This window comes from Beta vulgaris, chromosome 2 (genome assembly GCF_026745355.1).
Source record: "Beta vulgaris subsp. vulgaris cultivar EL10 chromosome 2, EL10.2, whole genome shotgun sequence".
In the NCBI taxonomy this organism is placed as follows: Eukaryota; Viridiplantae; Streptophyta; class Magnoliopsida; order Caryophyllales; family Amaranthaceae; genus Beta; species Beta vulgaris.
The window spans coordinates 53,047,580-53,074,514 of record NC_079203.1 but is presented as its reverse complement, the minus strand read 5'-3'; the positions used below and the strand labels follow the sequence as shown (position 1 = coordinate 53,074,514).

Genomic DNA, 26,935 nt, shown 5'->3' with positions numbered 1-26,935 from the left:
TTAAACTATAGAATCCTCTATTTATGCTTTGAAACTTTTATGATCAATTTATGTTTATATCATGTTTCTACATTTATCAATATACTCTAAAATGCACAATTGCACTTGATCTCCAAAGTTCCTCTTAAACAAGGTAAATTCATCAACAAAAATAATAAGTGTGGCATGGTCACATATTGTTAGATTGCTATCATTTTATACAGGTTTTATCTCCTTGTTTGCAACAAAATAACCCCCCTTATTTTGTACTCTTAGATAGTTCAAAAATCATTCACATTCATAATTGTTTAGACTTTGTTTAGTTTTTACCTTTCGATACATTGATCTTCAGATGGCAAACTCAAGCTCTACATGGACATGGGAACAAGATAAAGCATTTGAGATAGCTTTAGCACTTTACTCACATGATAATTCTGAGGAAAAGTGGGTGAAATTAGCATCTTTAGTCCCAGGAAACAAAACCATATTAGAGATCAAGCATCACTATCAAATCTTGCTAGATGATATTGAGGCAATTGAATCAGGAAATGTGGCCTTACCATCTTATACCCATACCACCACCCCTTGTAATGCAAATCATTCCACCTCCCCAAAGAAGAGAAACAAGGAATCGGAATGGGAAGCGCGTAAAGGGCAGCCGTGGACAGAAGAAGAGCACAAGCAATTCCTATTGGGAATGGAAAAGTATGGGAAAGGGGATTGGAAAAGCATTGCCAAGGAGTTTGTCAAAACAAGATCAGCAACTCAAGTTGCTAGTCATGCACAAAAGTATTTTAAGAGGCAAATGAAGGAAAAGAAAGACACTAAAAGATGGAGTATCTTCGATATGCCAGCTCCTTGTAGTCAAGGAGACGGGAAAAGCAGTGGTAGCAGTAGTAGTAGTAGTATTAATGAATATACTCGAAAGGAAATGGAAACAAAATACGCCACCAATGATACAAAGAATCAGAAGGTTGTTGAGGTGCAACATCTAAATCCAGTGATTAACTCTTTGGAATATATGTCACCTCCTGAGAGTTGCCTTGTTGAACATGATTTTGATATAGATTTAGAGTTTGAAATGAATTTACAAGAGTGTTTATCTCAACTTCCACCCTAGTATTGGAAGTTGGAAAATTGATGTTTGTTTTATGTAGACAGTATATCTTGTTTGAGTTTTATACTTTAAGGTTATTAGTCACATTCTTTTAGTGAGAGTTTAATTAATGTCACAGGATGCAATCTGTTTAATGTTGCTAGAACTATTGATTTGTTTTAATAAGATTACAAGTGTTCTTTTCTTGATTTGATTTGTTTAGGGCTTTTAAAAAAATCTGCTCTTCTTTCCTATATTTTGTATTAGCTTTTCTAATAGAATGAGGACTACTAATTTCACTCTAAAACATAAGAATAATTATAACAATCTCTAGGTCAAATCAAACATGAATAGATATTTAGTGATTTTTTTACCTACTTTGACAAGCTTTTGATGTTCATTACATAACTAATATACAATTCGACTATATCATGCCATTTAAATTCCCTCATAAAAAATGTCATATCGTCTAATACAAGAATTTGCTTAATTGAAACACTTCCATAATTAGGATCGTGTTTTCTTTTGATATCCAAAAACAAAATGGAGTAACTAAGGCTATGTTTAGTTCACCTGAAATTTTCTGATCTAAACTTATCTGATTTGATCTTATTTTTTCTGAGCTGATCTGATCTGAACTGATCTGATTACAAGGTCTTATCTTTTAGATTTTTCTCAATATATAAGAAAAAATATAATCATGTGGGGTCTTGTTTGATTCATCTCAATGAGTACTTTATTAATATTCAATTATTATAATTTTTACTAATATGTTATGAAAAATATAATGATTTTTAAATATAAGCAAAATCTAAACTGATCTGAACTTATTTTTTCTGATCTAATCTGATCTGATTAGATCTAAAATAAGCAAAAATAAGGTGAACTGAAAAATAGCCTAATTCCTTTATCAATTAGGAAAAATTGACAAGAATAATCCAAACTATCACTGTTCCGCTCAAAATAATCCCAACTATGAGTTATTCTAGAATAATCCAAACTATTGAATGTACTTTCTCAAAATAATCCAAACTTTTAATTATCATATATATAATAGACCCAAAAGGGATCATTAAAGGGAAGAAAAATAAAAGTTTGGATTATTTTGGGAAGGTACCCCAAATAGTTTGGATTATTCCAGAATAACCCAAAGTTGGGAATATTTTGAGCGGAACGATCATAGTTGGGATTATTTCTGTCAATTTTTCCTATCAATTATTTGGTTCACTCTATTAATTCGATTCCATTTCTACACCTAATTTCAATCCCCGCTTTGTTATCACTCAACTCTATACAAATTTCAGATATGTTTCTGAGGGTAATGCAAACCCAATGATACTCTACCATCCCCAGCAATACCACCTCCCAGAAGCGCCCTGAGACCGCCACATCCACTGCCTACGGCTAAGCAAAGCAATATAAACAAGCCTCGGGCAATACCATTGAAATACAACATGAAATCTTACGAGATAAGAGAGTCAAAAAAAGCTAAAGATCAGTTGTTCAAAACATTAGGAGGAAGAATGAGACATAGAAATGTGCCTATAATAAATGTATAATATTTGGTAGAAAGAAAAGGAAATAGATAGATAACAAGTAGAAAGTATTATGGTAAACCAAGCTGATCATATTATAACTTTCAGATGCATATACAGACATTAGTTGGAGAATGTTACGTCCAACTCGAGTTCTTAGCCTCACAAAAGCCTGCACAAAAAATGGCTGTGCTACAAATTCCATGTATAATAGAAGTTTCAATAGAATTCTCAAACTGTAGCATTGAGACTAAGCAGCAAAATAAATGTGGTTTTCTAGGTTTATCTGAGAAATTATCTTGATCAGCTACCTGCTGAAAAGCAAACAGATCAAGATATTAACTTTCATATCCAAGAAAATGATCTTCTAGTCACCACAAAATAACAAATGGATTCGAATGTCGATAATCTATATGATAATGTACTGCACAGGACGTTCAGATTACTAAGGAACTCGAGGCCGGAGAGAAAGTTTGAGAATATAATTGGAAGGTCTGGTTAGCTGAATAAAATCCTCAAGCATCATGTAAGACATCCATTAGGTTAAAATTGTTTGAAGTTTGCAAACATGACAGAATAGATAGCCATCCAAAACAAAACTGTTAAGGGCAGTATAGTAGGTACCAATCTGCATCACTGTCATTTTCCAGTTCATGGTTTTAAGGGTTTAAATGTCGTGTGATATATGTTGTATAATAAACTTAAAATTAGTCTTACTTGTATGTATCATATTTATTTGGAAATTCGGAAGCTATATTTTCTAAGCTCTATATTCTGTTTTTAGCTTACTAAAAACTTGAACAAAAGACAATAACAAACAGGTTGACAGTTTGTTTTGAAACAGTTTTGTGATCTAAAAGCCAAGGTTATTAGAAGAAAGATAAAGCAGAGAAATTAGAGGTACTTAGTTACTTACAGAGAAACAGCAGATTAATACACTTAATGCGCTAAAGAATGCATCTTAATCCTAAATTGTAATAGGCAAATCATCGTTAGAGCTTGAGTCCACTTCAAAATCTGAATCGCTCTTCATCTTTGTTTGTTCAGCTAGCTTACGACGCTTGTATCTATTAAGCCTGCAGTTGCATAGGGTATAGTAGTAAACATCATAACCAAAAGTGGAAAATGCATTGAAAATTTATTCTACAGCTTTAAAGGAGAATCCAACAGAACTCTATGGGCGTGTTCGGCACAAGCTTTTCAAGTAGCTTTTAGTGTCTTGACTTGGTCAAAACACTAATTAGAAAAAATAAGAGTGTTTGGCAAGGTAGTGGTGTAAGTAGCTTTTGGTGGTACAAGTAGTGTTTTAGTAGTGTTTGTCAAAAGCTACAGTTTGTAGCTTTTGGGTAGCTTTTAGTGGTGTATAAATTATATGTTAAAGTTTTATTTGAGTTTTTAACTAGTTATTCTTAAACAGCTACTTTGACAGCTTCTTTTACCGAACATCAATATTTTACACCGCTACTTGGACAGCTAACAGCTAACAGCTACACACCAACCACTAACAGCTACCAGCACAGCTAACAGCTACTCTCACAGCTAAAAGCTACCACCACAGCTATTGTTGCCGAACACGCCCTATAAGAGTATAATATGATAAACCGTTCTCAACTGACAAGTTAAACCTCAATGGTCAGAAATAGACAATGTGATCTTTGAATATGTTTATTAGGCAAGAAACTAAGAAAGCATGTTCTTTTACCTTACGGCAGCAATGTATTTTTCAACCACTTGTATATCTTCAACATTAAAACTAGACCATGTATCCTTGTAGTCAATTTGTTCAGGACATCCCACTTCTGTGAAGCATGAAGAGTTAAGCAGTTAGTGGTGGATCCCAAATTCATGATAAAAGCTATACATTTAACATACATAAAAGGAAACAGATTAACAAAACGACTATAAAAACTCAAATTAGTTGTACAAGCAACTGACCTTGAAGTAGCATGTCTGAATCACTGTAACATGTTAGTCTCCAATAAGCACGGCCATTGTCATCCAAGAAGACCGATTCAGTTCTTACAGCATCTGATCTTCGTCTTTCTACGCAGAATATCGTCAAGAGAGAACACAGAGTCAGAGATATCCAACAGTTAACACAAATCCAATATTTTGGCAAAACAAAGTCATCATACATACATTATACTAATAGTAATGTGCAACTAAATTTGGTGTTCGAAGATCTTTTTCATGTGCGGAGAAGAATTAGAACTGAAACAACCTTCTCTGTACTGTGAAGTCTTAGTATGTTTTACATTCCATAAGAATACTTCATCAAAAATCTTCTGAACACAAATAACTTCTACGTTAGACCCTTAGTAAGAGATGAAAGCAGAGTAACACAGAAATTTAAGTGGCAAATAGCTCAGGCACCAAAAAGTTTCAGTCCAAGTAACCACAATTGTTCAGTGAACAATGCATTAATTAAGCTCGCAAATATAAGTCCATCATGGAAGGATTTACTTCTATACATAGCCAATGAAAAGACATCTTAAATATTGAAGAAAGTCTAGTAAAACCATAGATAACCCTGGGGCAAAACTTTGGTTAGATACAAAATTTAAATGCAGGAAAGAACCAAAAACCAAAGACGTACTTGTAGGATTCACATTCATAGCCTCCAACAACTCTGCACGGGCAAGTTCTGTTTCCACTTTTATTTTTGCAATAATTGAATCATGTTCAGAGATAGAAAGAGGTACACCATTTTTTGCAAGAACTGCTTTTGCAACTTCCTCTTGCAGCTTGCGCTTTGTCTGCTTTTCCTGCATGAGTTACAAGATTTAGTACAACACCTTGACCTAGCTCAGCAGCTATTACCACAAACTTACTTAAGATAATACCTTCTCCTTGGCCACGTTTAGACTTTCCTTTGCTTCCTTTTCTTTCTCAATAGACTTCAAATTTTGCTCATCAATCCACGTCCTCATTTCTCTAAAAAGGTAGAGACACAATACTTAGCATTCTTCTCTTTGAAGATCCAAAAGGAGAGATCAAATACTTCACTTACTTGGTAGAAAGCGATTCATCACACAGAAAAGTCAGAAGTTTGAGTTTTTGTGAGGATTCCAACATCTCATAGCCATCCAATCCTTTGTCAAAGCATTTCTCTGGAACATCCTCCAATTCAAGCTCAGATTCAGCGAGGCATCTTTTTAGGGAATTTATCCAAGAATCTTTTCCATTAGATGGGCTTAAGCTAAGGGTTCTGAAAAGAAAATGAGGGAAATATGTTATAGAAATGGTAAGACTTAATATTACAAGCACTAGTAATAAGAGGAAAATTTCTTACTCTTCCTCTTCCTCTTCCTCTTCGTCTATATCCTTCAGGATAAAAGATATTAACTGGATAAGAAACTGAATACCAGAAGAACATTTTCCTTTTCGTCTACTCCGTCCACACACCATATCTCGCAGTACAGATTCAGGCTGTCCTTTCCTGACCTCCAGAACCTAAACAATAAGATGAATAAGTTAAAAACTGAAGGCACTAAATTTTGCCTATCAGAACTCATCATGATGCTTGTAAAACTCAAGAATTCCCATAATTATCACTCTTCGTCTCCAAGCACTCACATAGACCCCGACACAACAGAAAAAGCAAAAAAAAGCACGAGGAGAAACAGAGATAAGTTACCAAAATAGGCACAAGGCAAAGGCAATCTTGGTGCATGCAAACTAAACAGTATACATAGGCTTTCTGGCTTAACAGAAACACAAAGTAAAAAATGCAGCTATAGTGCTGGTAAAACCTCACAGACTAAGTCCAAAACCTTAGTAAAACTGATCTAGAGAAATTTTCAACACAGCAGCCATGTCATGTGTGTCCACAAAATGTCAGCAACTCTGTAAAATGATACATACTAGTAGTATGCACCCAGAAAAATGGTTATGTCAAGAATACAAAAGACTATTTCATGATATACCTCTCCAAAAGCAGAGCAGAATTCCAGAAATTGCAACGCATATCCAGCCTCATCAGGAAGCAAGTCAATTCCAGCCACATTAGTCAGCATACTTCCAGGGGGCAAGATGACATCTACAACACTATGATCGATTTTTGTATCCTTCTGAAATTTGCAAGGCTTCACTTTTGCAATTTTGGTCTTCTTCTCTTTCTTAGTCTCTTTCCCATTATTGTTATCACTTACGTTGTCATCTGTTTTGGTAACTTTCTGAGGGGAATTGTTTTTCTTAGGACTTCTTCTCACATTATTCTTGTCATCATCTACCTCTTCCTTTTTGGTGACTTCCTGGGAGATGTTAAATTTTCTCGGACTTCTTCTGAGGGAAACATCCTCTTTAATTTTTTGGGGGTTACACACAACACCATTATCATTAGCAGCTTCAACCACCTGCTTGACCCCTGCCACCCCCTCTCGCTTAGCTTTCTTTGCCTTCTTGTGTTTGGGACTTGAGGTTGGAGATTGGGAATTAACATTTGTATCATTAGCTCCTTCAAAAGAGTTCTCCTTCCCTTGTTTCTTCGGAGAAACCACTGTAGACCCCTGCCAACAGACAATGTGACAAGTTAATCTCTACAATTAGTCCAATTTCAGTAAGAAACTATAGAATGCCATATTCCATAACATCCACCTCAGTCGAAGCTTCTGAGTTCTTAGGGGAAGCCGGCTTGCTTTTGACATTCAACTCCTGACATACATCAAGACCGTTCATATGCAACAACTCTGAAACTGAAGAAAACCCAGTTGCTTTTGCAGTATGGACAAGAATTCCAGTGGGCTTATGACCCTTTTTCTTCCTGTCATTGAAATTGCAACATTAGAACTTCACATGCAAAACTGAATGCCTCACGCGGTCACGCCAACTTGGGCAGGAGTTCTCTCAGAAGATTGGTGATAAATTTACCTGCAAAAACTGCAGTTACATATGTCTCTGCACTTGGGACAATTCCAATTATCAAGAACTGCCATGTCTTCGGCTTTCTCTCCATATCTGAAAAGACATCACAAAAGATTAACATGAGCTAACCATGATGGCTACACTAAAACCTCGTGTAACTATGCTAAATGCTCTGGATATCCATAAATACCTGTTTAGGAGGCACTTATGGCAGAACTTTATTGTACACTGCTTATTCCCAATCATCTTCTTGCAGCCAGCAGTGAAGTCCATGGTTTTTTGGCGACACTTCAAAAAACAAATGTCACTCATCACAACAAGAAGAAAGTCAATTGTTCAATCTATACTCCATTTATTCACTGAACTGCGGTATTAGATTATCATCCGAAAATCCATTAAACCAACCTAAATATCTCCTTATACAGCATTATCAACTATTCAAACACATCAACCGAAACCAAAATACCACTTCAAAAGCTATAACAGAAACTTCTCTTACAAAATCTAATCATGACCTCCCATTACAAACCACCATAACTTCCCTCTAATTGTCTCATAAACCTACATTCAATTTTCCTCAATACAAACCCTAGTCCTTAACTACATCCTTAATCAGCCGCGAATAATCAATCAAGCTAAGATAAAGACAACCCAGCAACATGAAAGCCCTAAACATAAAATCTAATATCATACCAAATATAAAACATAAGAACATAAACTATAGTTTTACAAATAGATTGATACTCTTTCTGCCACATCTTAGCACCTAGCCCAATTTTGCTGCTTTATAAATTATAATCACCAAATCATGTAATGTGGTTGTTTCACTTAGGTCAAATTGCAATTATAAACATTTTCAACACAATAAAACAATTTTCACCTAACCACAAAAATCAACATGCATAGCCCTAAAATCTACGCTACAATGACAAATCTAGGGTTTATTCTGTTATCATTTTCAGCTCAATAAATCATATAAAATGCAGACATTTTAGTAATCTCAACCCAAGATATAACTTCAAATTTTCCAACCCATAAAACTTCAACTCCTCCAAACCCTAAATCATCAAAAGTTTAAAACATAAACAAAAACAAACAACCCACCAAAAAAATGAGATTTCTTTCATGTTTCTCAACAACCCATAATCAAAAAACTCAAAAATCATCAACACAAAAAAGGGTTTTTAGTTTTTTACCTGATGACAAGTTTTGCCATTTTGAGGATCATAAATTCTTCCACCAACAACACGAATTCCAGGAGCTTTACTACGCTTTCTTTGCTTCTGATTTTCATCAATTTGTGTCTCCATTTTTTGCTCAACATCTTCATTATTAGTCGTCTTCTTCTTCTTCTGTGAAGCAGCAGCAGCAGGTACAGGACTTGAAGGAACTGCCATTGTTGTCTGCAAAAAAAGCTTGGTGAAAGAAAGAGAATTAAAGAGTAAGAGAGAGAGATAATTGAAGTGGGATTTATGAGAAAAAGGAGAGTTGAATTAAATATTTACTGACAAATTGATTTGATTGATTAAAGGCGGGACAATTTTCGAAGTTTTCGAGATGTTTTTGGGAGATTTGGAGGGGAATATGGGCGCCAAAGTAAAAAAAAATTGGCAATTTTTCATTTTGGGAAATGGTACCAATTTGTTAGGAGTACTATTATATTTTTATGTGCATTTTCTCATGTCTTTTTGCAATATTAAATTGTGGATGTGGTAGGAAATAATGTAACCTTTTTTCACCACAATTTTTTTCCCACTTTCTTGTGTCTAGGGTTAGTTTTTTGGCTTATGAAAAGGTGTATTATTATGGGTCATGAATTAATATTTTAAGTGAATATATGTTTTTAATTGGTTTTGTGGTCAAATAAATTTATAAGTTGATACTTCCTCCATTATGAGATAAGTGAAACACTTATCTTGATCAAAATGCTCTTACAATAAAAAAAATAAAAAATAAATGTTTCACTTATTTTAAAACATAGGAAGTACTCTCTCCGTTTCCTAAAAATCTTCCCACTTACTGTTCCTACAGATACCAAGGAAAATCAAGTTGTGTGGGGCATGGTGTGAGTAAAGTGGGAGAGAGAAAGGGGTTAAGATAAATAAACAAATAAAAAGGGGTTAAAGTAGGAGAGAGAAAGGAAGTAAAATTGAATTAATAATGTAATGGTGAACCATATGATAGTGACATGAGAGGGTAAATAGGGAAATTTGTTTTGCCAAATAAGGAATAAAGCAAAAGAGGGAAGATCTTTTGGAAACACCCTTAAACGGAAAGAGGGAAGATCTTTAGGAAACGGAGGGATAACTAGCTAATTATTGGTTTGGTTTTGAGATTGAATCTTTCTTGCATCGTTGTTTGTATGCTCTACCAATAAGGCAATAAGTCAATGTACATTATTATTCGTTTCAAAGAAATATTCTCATTTTCTTTTTACGTGTCCTAAAAATGTGTGCTTATTTATAATATTTTTATTTTTACATATTTAAAGTTTTGTGCACATGTTTAGTTCTAGAGCTCGTTTGGATACCGTTGGAACTTAATTTTCATAGGAAGTCTTATTTCATGGGAAGTAAATTCCTTTGTTTATTTTCTATGAAGTTGCTTTTGGTGTTTGGTTGAGCATAAGAATTTGTATTGAATTTTTAATCACCAAGGCGGAGTTGGTGATTAATTTCCTACACTTCGTAAGAAGGGTCTGTTCTCTTCGGCATAAAACAGCTGAACTGAACTGAACTAAATAGGACTTATCTGAACTTAACTGAATTGAACTGAACTGAATTGAATTGAATTAAATTGAATTAAATTGAATATAATAAATATATAAATAATATTTAAACAATAATAATATGAATATTAAATAATAATTATAATTATAAGTAATAATAATAAATAATAATAATAGTATTTTTGATATTTTTAAACGATAGTTATAAACAAATAATATTAATAATAATAATTAATGATGATTAATAATTATTATTTTATATTATTTGTATTAATATATTAATACTTGATGATGATATATAATAATGATAATAATAATAATAATAATATCTAAGAAGTAAACTAGTATTACTATTTTAATAATTAGATTTAATAATATAATAATATCTAGTAATAAAAATAATGATTGGGTTGGACCGCGAAAATTACATCATAAACCGTTTTGACGCGATTTGATTGGTTTATGGGCAAAAAAACATGGGTTTATTTGTGCTTTGACCTAAACCATGTTCCTCCTAATAATAATAGTAATAATAACGAGTAAAGCTATAATAAACAAAATAATAACAACAACAACAATAATAATAATAATAATAATAATAATAATAATAATAATAATAAGTAAAATAAATTATACCAACATAATAATAATATTTAACAAAATGGTTATAAACTAATGGAACTGAACTGAATTGAACTGAACTGATCGGAGCTGAACTGAACTGAATTAACTGAAAATAAGTTGGGGAGAACATGCCCGAATTATTTTCATTTCCTTGAAAATTCTATTTCCCATGAATTCTCTATTTCCTGCATACCAAACAACTATCCTATCTAATAGTACTTCATAAGAAATCCAAATTCCAGTGAAATTTAAAGTGAACCAAACGACCTATAGTTTACCATAAACTGATATTTGACCATATGAATTCTAATTTTCATTTCATTTTTTTTCAATAAACAACTTCCAATAAATCTTTGAACCCATAGTTTCAATTATGGAAAACAAATTACCTATCAACCATTTCACTGCACTTTTATTTTTTTCGTTTTTCCTCAATACTAATTACTCCATCCACCCTAAAATATAGTTTATGGTTCTTTTTACACGGTCTCCAAGACATACCTTTGACTTACGATATCTGGTCAATGTTTGTAAAATTTTAACGATAATATTTGGTCAATGTCTGTACATTAATGATAATATTTGGTCAATGTTTGTAAAATTTTACTCCCAAAATAGAAACGGAAACTATGTTTTGAAACAGAGGGAGTACGGTTTTATATATTTTAAATTGAAACTTGAAACCCAAGGATTAAGATGCCTACAATATTTAAAATGCATAGTATGAATGAAATGGCTTATTCTTTTTTATTGGCATCTTTCAAGACCAAATGACATTATTGTCTTGAGGTGCTAAATTGTAAAACATAAATCTCTATTATATAAGGCAACTATTGATAAGTTTGTTGTCCATTTCAAATACCTTAATGTCCTTTATTTTTTTAAAAATATTCTAAAATTTGATGTTAATGTGCAATTTTCGACCCGCATTTGATCAAAAATTTAACATATGTTCAATCGGATATTCGGCCCACCAGATCGAATCAACTAGATCACGAATTGGAACAAGAGGATCGAATATTTATAAACACCCCTAATTTTATGGTATTATATACTACAATTTCTACTACCTCCATTATTTAAAGATCTACTTGTTTACCGCGATATACAATTTTGAGCCAAACAGATATATATTTAAGAAGGTAGGTCCACTTGGTTTCTTCACCTTTTATAATGAATAGAGCAATGCGTGTTTATTATATCTCAAGGGAAATAGAGTGCATGAAAGATAAGGATTGTGTACCAAGGATGATGCAAAAAGATATTTGGTGTATATATATATATATATATATATAAGTTGGTATCAAATACTTCCTCTGTTTATTGATGACACGACATTGACTATCAACTGCAAATTGGTTGAAATTGAAACCATTTAGGTTGAAAGCCATAGTATTAATACCTAAAGCAGTAAACCAAATACATACTACAAGCCAAGCAACTAAGAAGAATAAGTGTAAAGAACGAGAATTGTTGAAACTAGCATATTGGAAGATCAATCGACCAAAATAACCATGAGCGGCTACGATATTATAAGTTTCTTCCTCTTGACCGAATATGTAACCTTCATTAGCAGATTCATTTTATGTGGTTTTCCTGATCAAACTAGAAGTTACCAAGGAACTATGTATAGCACCAAACAGGGAGTCGCCGAATACACCAACTACACCTAACATGTGAAACGGGTGCATAAGGATGTTGTGCTCAGCCTGGAATATGATCATATGAGCATTACGTTCATGCATAACTTCCATACCAATGTTATCCCGGATAATGATATCAGCCCAGGCATTAATGACACGACCTTGACTACCAACTACAAATTGGTTAAAATTGAAACCATTTAGGTTGAAAGCCATAATACTAATACCTAAAGTAGTAAACCAAATACCGACTACAGGGCAAGCAACTAAGAAGAAGTGTAAAGAACGATACATATATATATATATATATATATATATATATATATATATATATATATATATATATATATATATATATATATATATAATAATAATAAGTTGGTATAAAATACTTCCTCTGTTTCTTTAATTACAAAATTTACAATGTTGCGTCTAAAAGAAACATAGGTATTATATACGTGCTAGTTGGTATCACGTATGTGTAAGTTATTGGCCGGTATCAAATTTGTTTTTGTCTATGTTACCAGGACTCATACGCCCATGTTTGACACAAGTACGTGTCAAAGTTGTAGACTCCGCAATTTTATGGAAACATCAATGACCCAAATGGGCCAAAATAAAGTGTACAAGTGTTTGCGTCCATGCTATCCGAGTGTCGAGAATCCGACACGAGTACTTAAAATTAATTAAATAGTTCATGTAACTAAGGTTTTAGTTGATAGAAGTATTAAGTATGTGTAAGTTGGTATCAAATTTGCGTTGGTGATGGTATCAAGTATCAACTGTCAAGTGTGCATTACTTGGTAGTATGTGTAAGTTGGTACACAACCACAACTTTTCTACTTCCCCCAATGTGATTTTACTATTTTGCCCTTCTGTCGTCTTGACAACCTCCAAAGTCCAAACATATGGATACAACAATTTGATAATGTAGTAATTAAAAGGACTGGTCACTCAACAGTCGAGCTTTATTTGATTTTCAGTACACGTGGCAGTAAACAAGAGGCCAACATGGATAAGAGTAGATAAATTTATTGGAATTATCCCTTAGCTGTTTCAGCATAGTCAATAAACTTGATTACGACAATCCAAACAACATGAAAGCTCATATAATGTACTTCCTTCCTCTGCATAGTGTCCATCACCAAACTTGCAGAACATCGGAATATCAGTCCCACACCTGCATCTGAATGTACTATGTTTTTAAGGTATATAATCTTCTTTGGAAATACTTTATATTTCTTTTGTATCCTAGTTTATAGTGTTTTATGAATCAAATTATTTGCTAGAGAAAAACATTTGTTTATCACTTAATACTTATGTACGACACGATTACACGACACACCATAGTTGTAGTTGATGGTGCGACATGGGTTACTTATTAGCATAAACATAGTTACTGATAATATGTACACTGAGTTATTGATAACAATTAGGAGTACTCTTTAAGGTTGTAACCTGTAAAATGGTTATTGTTAATGCATATAGATATACAAATGAGGTTACTAGTGTTGAGTTGGTCTTTTGACATGTTATCAGAGCCAACGTGACATAAATCATAAATGTTACGGGTTCAAATCTCATTCATATTTCAATACTCCTGGAATTCTAACCATCAGCTTAAGCTTTTGGTTGAGTTGGTCATTTACCAACTAGTAATGGATATGGAGTTACCAGTTTTTTTTTCATGCCAGGTGTTGATTTCACATTCTTATTCTCACAACATTTTTTGTCAATTCATATGAAAGAATATAAACTTACTGTTATAAACTCTATATATGTTTGCTTTGAACGACATGGATGTTTTGATACATAGGTAACCATTGATGGCAACGAAGATGGCAGAGGTCGTACCCATATATAGAACCAACAACAGTTTTAGCAGGAAGAACATAAACTTGTTTTCATGTGATGATGTTATCTTGAGGAAAAAGATGAACAGAAGAACTAGTTTTTCAAGAGAAGAAGATCATGGAAAGAGATTTTATCAGTGTTTTCATTCAAAAGGAAATGAAGGATTATCATGCAAGAAAGTTATAAATCCTGTTTTTTACGCCTCAGAATCTGATTTCACAGAAAAGCATAAGAGTTCATTAGAAATATATTTGGAGAAACTTAAGAGTACTCAATACAAACAAGTTTCACCAGAAATTGTGAGTGATTTATCTGAGATGGATGATCAAAGCACTCAACTTTTAGCAAGCAAGGAATTGGGACTACTAGAAGAATATCTCAACAAACTTCAACAAGGTAACAAATTTATGTATTCTTTCACAGTATCGAATGCACATTTGACTACGAAACATGTAGTATGTGATAGATTATTGATAGTGACTCTAGGAAATGAAGGACTACTTATTAGATAGCTTGTTCTGATACCATTTAGTAGAGGACTAGAGGTGATCATGGGTGGGGACGGACTGGACTTTGTCTTAAAGAGTAACATGTCGTAGACCAAGGGTGTCGGGGTTAAATTTTGGGATATAATTTTTGGCACCAACCCATAAATATAAGGTTTGCTAGTTCAAGCTTTAGTTTAAACCTGACCTATGAAAAGTTCTTGAACTCGGTCTTTGTAGAGCCACCAGCAGGCTTATGTACTTTGATCACATTCACCATCTAGAATATAGGATGTTACAACTTACAAACATGATTGTTGCGTTACTGGATTAAAGTAACAAACGTAATAAGAATTGGACAAGCCTATCTGAATACAAAGACATAAATTCAAGAACTAGATAATAGAGTGTTGACTACAACATTCTTTTTATCTTTTATCATACATTCATACTATACATGATCTTATATTCTTAGTATCCTGTTCATGATCTTATGTTCTTAGCATCCTGTTCTTTATCAATCATGATTAAATTTCTCCGCCTTGCAGATTCGAAGTCTGAAGGATGTTCACCTTCTTTTTCTGATAGAAATGAATCTGTCAAGTCTGAGAACCCTGTCTTTAATCAGCAGAGAGGCATAGCAAAACAAAGATACATGAAAAGCAATATTTATGCTAGCAAGGCTACATCATCTCTTATGTATGATGAAAAAGAGAGTGGCAATTTTTACCTCATGTAAACTATCTGCACTCATTCCTTAAAATTCTTCAAGAAATCTCTGTTAATGGAAACTTGAGTTGTTCTTGCTAACAATTAATTTTCTTTTTCCTGCAGAAGTACATTGCTATGCATAAACATAGCTGTGTTTCTGTTCGAGATTGCAAGTCCAGTTAAGAGTTCCGATTATGATCTCTACTCGCTGCCATTGATGTATGGTGCTAAGGTTAATGATTTGATTATGGTCGGACAATGGTGGAGGCTTGTGACCCCAATGTTTCTGGTACAAGATTCATGATTTGGTTCGTGGTTCCTTAATTTCTGTTTCTGTTTGATTACAGTATGTCAATACTAGGAGTTTTAGGGTGTGTTTATACCAGCTGACCTTCGTTACTTAAAAGTTTAATGTAATAGCCTTAATAGGGATTATTCAGATGAAGTATAAGCCTCATGTATAACCAAAAATTGAGCATGATTTTGATAATATTATTAGTCTCAAATGTTTTTGCTCAAACAGATCAACTTGATACGCTCTTCTAGTAACTGTTAAGTGTTAACTATATTTGTGTGACTATTAACTTCAACTTTCGCTCTATAATCTCTTCATATGCTCATTGTGCTATTGATATTTTGTAATTTTTACTGTATTTTTTGTTTAACTAGTTCAACTGTCTGATATAAGAAACAATGTTATTCACATGATATGATTATTTGAGTTTCAACTAAGTCAATTGATTAATGCAGCATACAGGACTTATGCACATTGCACTTGGCTCATGGGTGCTTTTATCTTTCGGTCCTCAAGTTTGCAAAAGATATGGTTCTTTCACATTCTTCTTGATATTCTTACTTGGAGGCATTTCTGGAAACTTCTCAAGCTTCCTTCATACATCGGAACCTACTGTTGGCGGATCAGTAAGCATATCCTTCTTCTTTGATTCATTTTTGGTAAACCAATTGAACATTACTATGGTAGTCAATTAACCAAGTTTTTAAGCCATTTTCAGGGACCGATCTTTGCTGTTATCGGAGCTTGGCTCATTTATCAACTTCGAAACAAAGATGTAACTCCAAAAGAACTTTCTGATAGCATGTTTTATAAGGCAATCATCGCTACAGCTCTGAGTTTTTTGCTTGGGAACTTTGGGCCTATGGATAACTGGTAAGTTGCTTAGTTTTTCACTTATGCTATCACATTAACAAGCACAAAAAACGGTTAAGGAAGCGAGTTTTACTAAGGCCCTGTTCCTTTGGGGTGCAATTCAGTTTCTCTCAGTTCAGTTCAGTTTCTCTCAGTCCAAAAGAACAGGGCCTAAGTCCTTGTCCTCGCTCTTCGCCTGAATTTTACTGAACTGATGTTAAACTTTACTGATATAATTACCAGGACAAATCTTGGTGCAGCAATATCAGGGATCATATATGGGTTTTTTACATGTCCTGTGGTGCAACTAGATGATGCATCTACATCTGCCTTGCAAGAAAGAAATAGTGGGATTAAAGAAGAAATCACAATTAACAACACACAAGCTGCTAATCCTTGTAAATCACTCATCATTTTCACCTTATTTGTGTCTGTTTTAAGCTCATTGCTTTTCTTTGCTGAATCTCCACTAGATAACCTCGAAATTGAAGAGCTTCTCCAGAGTATTGAATAATAGTTTGCTTCCTTTTGATATTAAATATCACCAGTATCTGTTAGCTATATACGATCATGTAACATATACTATAAAACACATTAATTAGTGTGTTGTTTCTATAGAGAATCTTTTCCTTGAAGTAATAAACCATATCTGTATAGCCTTGTAACATATATATACAATGTTTAGGTGTGTTACTTTGTATGTTTAGCTTCAGTGTCATTTATGATATCCGCTGCATTCAAGCCAGTCAATTATTTGTGGTATTTTGCTACTAGTCAAAGTTGGTAGCGTTGGATGGATCCGCGCCATAGTTTGTAGTGTATGTTAAGGGCTAAGGCCAATTTCGCGAGGATTATTTCACGTGAAGTATCTTCATGGTTTATCTGGATTTACCATGTACAAAGTCATTCTTCCTCATTTGCTCATTTGGAGCTTTTTGCTATTCGTGCAAATTGTGCTTATTCGAAACTCTAATTATTATATGAATTTTGTTCATTTATAGGAATTTAAATAAGCAATATGTAAAAAAAAGTGGTTTTAAATATCTCATACTCATAATATAAATAAGTGTATAATAAAAATTGCAACTTTAACTACTTACTCCATTTCGTTCTAAATACAACACAAGAATATCTTATATCTCATATCTTTTGTTGCATTGAAAATAAAACGGAGAAAGTATATACATATGCGAATAATATCCCCATCAAGTTAATAATATGATACCAACACACGCTTAGATCAACTGGTAAGGGAGTTGTTCTAGGTTAACCAGAGATCTCGGGTTCGAGTCCTGGGAACGCAGCAGTGTGTGTTGGGAGAGCTTTCCCCCCAATTGGGGCCTGACCCGGCTCGAATCCGGATTAGTCGGATCCAAAAATGGATTTCGGAAACCGGATGGGTTCACCAAAAAAAAGTTAATAGTATGATAAAAGAAAGTCCTATCTCAAACACTGAAAACTCCTTTTTATTCTTTTCTCTTTCTTTATGTAAAGCAAACAAAGATGACTCAAGAACCTTCCACAATCCACATGAAAAAAGGACCTAAAAATACGGCTACATTTTGGAAAACATAAATACAATCGTTCCATAAAATTTCAATAGAAATAACAACTAACAATAATCAGGACAAAATCCACCGTTTCTTTTCTTTGTTTCTCTCTCCTCTCTACAATAGTCTACATTAGCTTGTGTATAGTAGTAGTAAGCTTGAAGAAGCTAAAAAAATGGCGCAAGGAAGGTTAGGAAGAGGGTTCATGTGGCCCATATTAGTGGTAGATTTGGTAGTTTACCTTATAATTCTAGGCCTCTCTTCTTGGTCTCTTAATAAGTACATCGACGGCCAGCAAAATCACCCTCGTAAGTTTTACCTCTCTTTATTTATTTCATTGCCTTGTCATGATCTTATAATTTAACTGCTACGCTGTCTACGCTCTGGTACTTCCTCGTAATAAAATAAATGTATTAAACTAGTCACTAAATAGATTAAAGATTATTATTATTGAATAGATTAAACTGGTCACGAAATAGATTAACCTGGTTCTTAAATAGATTAAGCTAGTCATTATATTAAAAAAAGATGGCATGTTCTCCTTTTAATGTTGGGTTTAGAATATGCCTAATTTTAAGTTAAAATTAGGCGACCTCTTACAAGACTAACTGTCATTAATAACTTGACAAAATAAATTAACACGTCACGTAATCCAGTGTATGTGTGTATCATCTCTCGATGTAGATGGTTATATAAAATAATGCTTATGGTTGATGTTCAGTATGATTCAGAATTGACATTTTCTTAATATCTAATACTTCCTGTATTTCTTTTTTAAGTGCAACTTTTGACTTTTGCACTATTCACATTATCACATAGCTCAAGGCTCAATCTGTATTTTTTACTAACATATAAAAATAAAAAAAATCATATAAAATGTTGTTGGAAATTCATTTCAATAAATATTTTCATAATATCAATAACTTTTACAAATACATCATTAGAAATATTAATTATGATCAAAGTTGTGTGTTGACGAACTTAAAAGTCAAATTGCTGTACTTATTTAAAAACGAAAATTAGTATATTTTAGATTACTTTATAATTGAGAGTAAGGTGGTCTAAATTTTGTTACATAGGTGCCTCTCAAAAACAAAAAAGTTGTTTATTGTTTCAAAAATATGGAAGTATATTATCTACAGTGGTCTCAGTTTCTATTATTAAAGATATTAATTCCATGATGTTTAGTTGTTGATTTTACTACTTCATAGTTGCAATTTTTTTAGAATATTACAATCATAATCCATTACAATTCTTATAAATGAGATAAAACTTTTTAAACTCTTAAAAAAGAACATGCTCCACTTTAAATTCTCTAATCCAAGAACTTTTACGTACATTATTGTAGTAATAAGGGAATGTTCTTTTCAATTTATTTTCAGTTCATTTCGACTCTGAACAATAGTTTTACTCTCACATATCACTATCTATATTAATTTAGTTCAATTTAGTTCAGTTTACTACTGTTTTATGCCGAAGAGAACGGGCCCTAAGTACACTTCGATCATAAAACCAATGATAAGCTTATGAAGAAATTGCTACTTGATCACAGATTTAGGAGGAAATGCGGCTACAAATTACATGCTAATATTTGCCCTTTTAGCAAGCACCACCGGGGTCGCGTCTGTGGTGGCCGGGTTTACACACTTCCGAGCATGGTCGGTAGCGAGCATGGCGGCAGCCGCCTCGTCAGCAGCCATTTCTTGGGCTATTAGTGGCCTTGCATTTGGGCTGGCTTGGAAGGAGGTCAAGTTAGGTGGTCGTAGAGGGAAACGCTTGCAAACACTTGAAATTTTCCTTATAATTTCTACGTTGATCCACTTGTTGTACATAATGCTGCTTCATGCTGGATCATTTAACCAGAAATATGGGTTGTCTTACGGTGGGCCTACTTCTGAAGGCCCAACTTCTGAAGCCCAAAAGACTACAGGCAGTGAGCCTCATGTTGCTGCTTGATTTTCAAAACTAAAATATTCTTGCTACTCTTTTTTAGGGTTGACTTGTATCCTTATTTGTATGATCTTTAAAGTAGGTAATATTTTTTTAACGGTGCAAATCTGATGGAAATGTAAATAAATATTATAGTGCTATAATTTGTAGATGAATAAATAAATATCATAGTGCTATAATTTGTAGATCTTGTGTTATTGTTTTCTGTGTTTTCTGTTTTTTTAAAACCAACCACCATAATATGAAAAAAAAAAAGTAGTTTCTAGTTTTTAGTTAACATGATTACTATCATTATGATCAAGTTTAACTTTATAGTATTACTTATATCATATGATTCTAAAATCATAAAAATAAAAAATCGAGAACTGACAGTAATACTGAACGGGCCCTTAGTTGTTTGGTTGACGGAAAAATGATGAAAATGAAGGCATGTAGTTCTTCCGAAATTGAAATTTCTACAAAACGTGAAAATTGATTCAATCCACTCCTTCCTTGCTCATTTTGAATTCTCATATCAATTCATGCTGTGAAATGCAAATTTTTTAATATCAACATAATATATTTAGGTCATTTTTTAGAAAATACATAAGGAAAATAACTTCTTATGATATGGAACATGGTATTGTCAAACAGAACGAATATTTTCTTCATTTGACTGATTCCTTTGATTGTATTCTTTCTTAAGAAGTTACAAACAAAATAGAATTACATCAATTTGGATACCATAATCACATGGAACATTATATATATGATGATTGATGCCGATGCTTACTCTGCTGTGTCATGATATGTACTAATGTACATTGATGATTGATCTCTTTATTATATTAGAGTACTCCATTATCATCATAGTAGTTTATTCCAACGTCAAAGGTAGACTTTTCTTTTGATAACTTATGTAAATTTCTTTCTCTTTTCCTTTCAATTTTTTATAACGGGCAAATTGGAAAGTTTTAAACAATTAAACTAGCTTAAGAAACAGCGGCAGATCCAGGAATTGAGCCGCATATCTAAGAATATGAGACTTCGAGCAAGTTGGATAGGTTTAAATAATTAAACTAGCTTAAGAAGCAATATAGTATAACAAGTTGATCAAGGAATGCACATGAACTTACCTCTCACGACTAAATCAAGCAAACTTAGTTGGTTTCTACTAAGTACGACTTTATCAACCGGATTCAATATACTAGTATTTGTGTATAAAATCTCTAGAAAACTTCAATTGATTCAATATATATAATAAATACATTAACACTCATCTATCATATAATCTTGATCACCACCGTACCCCTATCCTTATTCCTTGCTTATCTGAGAACTAACATGGATAAGCCTTCAATCGCGGTTCCGGTAGGCACGCCGGCATACGTTCCGCTACCGGAACACGCTCCGTTGATGGGTGCTCCATCTCAAGTAGGCCAATGGTCTACTGGTCTTTTTGATTGTACCTCAGATGTCTCTCAATGTAAGTTAACTTCCATACTTCTATGTGCACAAGTTTTATTGATTGGTTGACAAATGTTCTTTTGACTAATAAGTGTTGATTAGCTAAAGTGGTGGTTTCGGCTAAACTAGAGTTTTTGAGTTTGCATCAAGGGGATACAACAATAATTGTTAGGGGAATTTCTCCCTGATCCATTAGACCTCTTATCGAATTTAGATTAATCGGAGTTTGGTAAGCTCTTGATTATCGGTTAATCTTCTAGATATAAAAAAAGTAATTACAGGGGCGGTTAAGGCCATGTGAAGGGTGAACAACTGCATGGGCCCTATATACATAAGGGTCCAATAATTTTATTAGTTGTCGGCCTAAAGTGAAAAAATAAAAAATAGGTAAATCTAATTAAAGATTTTTTTTCCAATTTATCGAGGGTAATGTTGGATGTAGATTCAAGAGGTTAATTCTATTTGTTGTTCTGCTTCATCTCTTCCTTTTCTCCAAAAAAAAGTCAACATGACCAAAAAATTTCAATACTTATAAGATAATTTAGCACATGATCCTTAATTGTACGAGACAATCCTGAGTAATTATACTACATGAAAATATGTAATACTTCCTCCGTTTCAAAATAGATGATACATTTTGACTAAAACGCTTTTCGATGCACTACTTTGACTACTAATATATTTAATTATGTATTAGAGTAAAGTTAAAATTTTGATTTTCTGAAAATATACATTAAGACAAATCCAACGACATATTACATTATAACATTTAATTTTACCTAATAGTAAATAATGCATGGTCAAACCTCATTCATGAATAGTGGAAAAGTCAAAATGTATCATCTATTTTGAAACGGAGAAAGTAGTTGTTTTAGAACTTTTATGGGCTAAGGGTAAAGTAGCTATGTTTTATTTATTCTTTGGGTATACTGGGGCAAATTCCTTAATCCTTATTAGTTCGAGTCTACATGAGTCAAATTGATCATATCTTAGGAGTTGGGAGGAAGCGTGAAGAATATAACTCTTAGTGGTGCTTGATTCCATAACCTCAAAGTTCGAAATTAACTGTTTTTATCTCTAAGTTTATTAATAGAACCCTACTTCTCATAAGATACAAGCGAGAAGTTGGTTAATCATATACACCCACTTTACTAATTAAACGTTGTTATTGTACAGGCTGTTTAACAGCTTGGTGTCCATGTTTTACCTTTGGGCAAAATGCTGAGATAATTGATAGAGGAGCATCATGTAAGTTATTGTACTCTTCCTCCGTTTTCTTTTAGTTGCAACAAAGGAATTTTTTATGTCTCACAAATAAATTGTTTCATATCCAACTTATTTATCTATTCATCACAGCATGTGGGGTGAGCGGAGCTCTGTATAGTCTAATCGGAATGTTATCAGGCTTCCATTTCCTTTACGCATGCGCCTATAGATCCAAGTTAAAACGACAATATGGGATATTAGGGAGTCCTCTTGAAGATCTTTGTACCCATATTTGGTGCCACCCTTGTGCCTTATGTCAAGAGCATCGTGAGCTTGAACACCGTGGTTATGATGTTCCCCTTGGTACGCATTCTAGTTTTATGTTTTTTTACACCTTATTTAGCCATATGTGTGAGTTATACAGAAAGAGATCTAATCGTGTAAAATATTATTGATTTTGTCTCAATGTATATGTTCAATATATCCTTTTTTACCACTCTTATTAATAGATAATAGAAATTTCAATAGTCAAATATGTGTCTTGTAAAATTTGAAAGTCAAAGTAGAACAACTATTTACAGACGAATGAAGTAATCAAGTTCTTATATACGAGGGTTTATTTTGAGAGTATAGAGTGTACCACCTAACATGCCATGTTAATACAAATGCAAATCGAAATATAATTTGTTTTAATATTTCTTTTGTATGGATTACATTTGTGAAAGAGATCGAACATATTTTTTGTTAGAAAGTTCTCATTACGTGTTATATACATAATAATTAAAAGTTCATGTATTGTAGATAAAGAAAATTTTAAACCACTGCCTTTCCAGACCTAATTTTTGAAATTTACTGTGGAAACCTATAATTTTTTTTAGCATTCTATAAATCAAATTATTATACTTCCTCCGTTTCAAAATAGATGGTACATTGTTGACTAAAACGCTTGTCGAGGCACTACTTTGACTATTAATATCTTTAATTATGTATTAGAGTAAAGTATAAAATTTTGATTTTCTGAAAATATACATTAAGACAAATCCAACAACATATTACATTATAACATTTGATTTTACCTAATAGTAAATAATGCATGGTCAGACCTCATTTATGAATAGTGAAAAAGTCAACAATGTAGCATCTATTTTGAAACGGATGAAGTATGTTATTTTCAAAATCAATATTATATATTATGATTATTTCAGGGTGGTATGGTAACTTGGAGAAGCAGAACGGGGGAATGGGGATGGCTAATCCCCCTATGGTGCCAGGCGGTATGAGCCGTTAAGATCAAAGACGCATATCAGCCTACGCTTTTGTGATCTATCCTTTGCTTTAGTTTGTGCTTGTTGTTATATTTACCAAATTATACTTTCAATGTGCATTAAATAGTTGTGTAGTGAACCATACTTGAATAAATTTTATTGTATGAATTGTTATTTGTGAATTACTCTTTGTCTATATATGTTAAATATATGATCCTAAATTTAAGAGAAGATAACTAGTGAATTTCTTCTGGATGAGTGGCCATCAGGCCATGTGCGAGGGCAGCCCAGATGAAAAATGAAAATGAATATAACAATAAGCCAAAATATGTGTTTGTGTAGAAAAAAACAATTCACCTTTTATTTTTGTGTCAAGTGAAATATATATTGAAGTCTCGCGGATATGAAAGACCTTATCATCCCTACCATACAGATTTATGGAGCTTGAGAATAAGGTAAAGGATACAAATAAAGTTACTTCTAAATTCTACTTTCATATTTTAACCAAACTTTAACCACATTTTGATGTTGATATAGTGATACTTTACATGTTTTTGAGAAGGTAGTGTGAAATGATTTTAGTATGTGGTAAAAGTTTAGTTACAATAGGAGATGAGACTAAATCAGATTAGCTTTGAGAATTTCATATTAGACCAAGGAGTATACATTGAAATAATGGATAAGATGATCACTACTTTTCAGGTGGAGAAGATTTAACAATTAGTTTTACATTATTGCTCATAATTCCAACAAGTCGAGTTTAGAAAGAAGGAATTGAATATAATAGCCCCACCCGATAGAAAATCAAGCTACCAACATTTAGTTGATATGACACCACTAATAGGTTGTCCCTTTATCATGTCTTCGCTTGGAAAATATTTACGTAATTTTTAGGGTTGCTAATCTTTTTAGACACATTAGAATAAAATATTAATATGAATTCAATAAATTGAGGAGAGAAGTAACATAATAATAATGTTTTAATGTAATCTTAACCAATGAAAATTCAATAATAAGAAGGTTGACAACTCTTAGAATCATTCAATCACCCTCCATTTAATTACTTTTTCTAATCTAACTAATATACCAAAAAACTTTTCAAAAAAAATAGTCTATGTGCCACATAATGTAATCTTACAATGCTCTAATGCAAATGCTCTTTAAAGCTATATATATATAGTTATAAGATATTGAGCATATTCCCTTTGAAATGAAAAAGTAAGAACTTAATTAACCAAAAATCTAATACAACATCATTGTCTAGTATGTCAAAATATAGCATAATAAGGTCTTATATTTTATATATATCTCATTAAAAAGACTAACACAAGCTAAGTACTTAGATCTCTAATACTTTTATGCTAATAACAAGAGTATGAAAGACAAATTCTCAAATTTCTTGCAGAAATTTAAGCTATTGCTTTCATCAAAATATTAAGGGTTTCATTTTTCAAATATTATGCAATCACTTATACCATCATGGTGTCAAATTTTCTTCACCAGAAAAATAATTACGAAAAGTAGCAAATCTAAGGCATCGCCCCCCGACACTCACTAGTTTATTATTGCTTAGATCGCGTGCCCAAGATAGACGTTGCAAGAATTTTGTTTTTGAAGAGATTATACATTTACGAATTACGAGTGCTCACCAAACAACTTAAGCAACTAATTTTGCAAAACATTTAAGCTAATCAATTACCTTGTATGTTTGAGCTACTACCTTATCAGTTTTAGCTAACTTATTAGTTGAAACTCCTTTTCAGCTACTACCTATTAGTTTTAACTAACTTATATAGGGGCAAGAGCACATGAGAATAATTCTATTAGAAATGAGAATGAATCTCAGCCACACAATTGGATTAGAGTTACAACACTTGTTTATTTAGTTTTATACCTCCGAAAAAACTTTGAGCCCAAATTTATTTTATTTTTATTATTTTTAATATTTTTTTTGGAATTATACCACCTTTTCATTAGAGTTACATCACTTGCTCAGTAAAGTTATAGCGCGTAAATACACATTTAAAATCGACTCCTTGCCTCATGAAACAATATGCCTTTTCAATGCATTTTAAATTAAACCGACTCATAATCATTTTTAGAATTTTTACAAGAGGTCGCACATTCTAAAACTACTCTCAACCACATTAGTAGACGTGTTTCATTGCATAGACTCCTTAAAACAGAAGTGCATTATATTAGGACTTGTTTTTTTCGACATAAAACAATTGAATTAAACTGAGCTTATTGCAACTGAATTAAATTATAATCAATAGAAATGATAGTTGGAGCTGAACTGAACTAAATTGAACTGAATTGATTACAACTGAATTGAACTGAACTGAAAATAAATTGTGGAGAACAAACCTTAGGGTCTGTTCTCTTCGGCATAAAACAGCTGAACTGAATTGAACTGAAATGAATAGTGATATGTGAGAGTAAAAGTATTGTCAAGAGCTGAACTGATTTGAACTAATCTGAACTGAACTAAACTGAATTGAACTGAACTGAATTGAAAATAAGCTGGGGAGAAGAGGCCTTAATATAAATAGTAGATACCAAATTCTCTTAAACAAATTGTGGTATTACACTAATAGACATGAGACACATCGAGTGTTTCTAATTAGTCCAACTAGGCAACTACCATGCATGTAGGCTTGACGAGTCGTCGTACCATGCATGTGGCAGACAACTAGGACAACTCTTTGGCTTTCCTTTATGGAGTGATCGCTAGGTCTTTATAATTATAAATTATAATACCACCTACTAATAATTTTAAAGTATTTTGGCTTCACGTTTGTAATTGTACAGTAATATTACTCAGATAAGGTTCTTGTCACTTGTCAATTGTCA

General features: G+C 32.8%; 5 protein-coding genes across 7 annotated transcripts; 4 read left to right on the top strand and 1 right to left on the bottom strand.

Moving 5' to 3' along the window:
* The first annotated feature begins 331 nt into the window (after nt 1-331).
* Nucleotides 332-1,230, top strand: LOC104883750 (transcription factor SRM1). The gene has a single exon (XM_010668309.2). The coding sequence runs from the start codon at nt 332-334 to the stop codon at nt 1,097-1,099; it is 768 nt and encodes a 255-aa protein (XP_010666611.1). The 3' UTR covers nt 1,100-1,230.
* Nucleotides 1,231-2,679: 1,449 nt separating this feature from the next.
* Nucleotides 2,680-9,129, bottom strand: LOC104905747 (hypothetical protein). Of its 2 annotated transcripts, XM_010694377.4 has the most exons (14): nt 8,983-9,129; nt 8,670-8,888; nt 7,664-7,761; nt 7,480-7,566; nt 7,207-7,372; nt 6,537-7,118; nt 5,903-6,063; nt 5,621-5,818; nt 5,454-5,544; nt 5,207-5,375; nt 4,546-4,653; nt 4,313-4,409; nt 3,527-3,686; nt 2,680-2,924 (listed from the first exon to the last, which is right to left on the bottom strand). In XM_010694377.4, the coding sequence occupies exons 2-13, from the start codon at nt 8,868-8,870 to the stop codon at nt 3,578-3,580; spliced, it is 2,067 nt and encodes a 688-aa protein (XP_010692679.1). In that variant the 5' UTR covers nt 8,871-8,888; nt 8,983-9,129; the 3' UTR covers nt 2,680-2,924; nt 3,527-3,577. The 2 variants fall into 2 exon arrangements, with proteins under 2 accessions (XP_010692679.1, XP_010692669.1); XM_010694367.2 differs by lacking the exon at nt 8,983-9,129 and having other exon boundaries at nt 2,680-2,921.
* Nucleotides 9,130-13,520: 4,391 nt separating this feature from the next.
* Nucleotides 13,521-17,371, top strand: LOC104905758 (hypothetical protein). Its single transcript, XM_010694384.4, has 7 exons — nt 13,521-13,676; nt 14,285-14,718; nt 15,356-15,542; nt 15,642-15,807; nt 16,269-16,439; nt 16,532-16,686; nt 16,909-17,371. Exons 2-7 carry the CDS (start codon nt 14,295-14,297, stop codon nt 17,177-17,179), a joined length of 1,374 nt encoding a protein of 457 aa, XP_010692686.1. The 5' UTR covers nt 13,521-13,676; nt 14,285-14,294; the 3' UTR covers nt 17,180-17,371.
* A 788-nt stretch (nt 17,372-18,159) lies between these two features.
* Nucleotides 18,160-20,350, top strand: LOC104905764 (hypothetical protein). Of its 2 annotated transcripts, none has more exons than XM_048639535.2 (2): nt 18,160-18,523; nt 19,819-20,350. In XM_048639535.2, exons 1-2 carry the CDS (start codon nt 18,391-18,393, stop codon nt 20,169-20,171), a joined length of 486 nt encoding a protein of 161 aa, XP_048495492.1. In that variant the 5' UTR covers nt 18,160-18,390; the 3' UTR covers nt 20,172-20,350. The 2 variants fall into 2 exon arrangements, with proteins under 2 accessions (XP_048495492.1, XP_010692699.1); XM_010694397.4 differs by having other exon boundaries at nt 18,167-18,523; nt 19,768-20,350.
* Nucleotides 20,351-21,311: 961 nt separating this feature from the next.
* LOC104905773 (protein PLANT CADMIUM RESISTANCE 2) lies at nt 21,312-24,267 on the top strand. Its single transcript, XM_010694409.4, has 4 exons — nt 21,312-21,630; nt 22,788-22,859; nt 22,968-23,180; nt 24,023-24,267. Exons 1-4 carry the CDS (start codon nt 21,489-21,491, stop codon nt 24,103-24,105), a joined length of 510 nt encoding a protein of 169 aa, XP_010692711.1. The 5' UTR covers nt 21,312-21,488; the 3' UTR covers nt 24,106-24,267.
* The last annotated feature ends 2,668 nt before the right edge of the window (nt 24,268-26,935 follow it).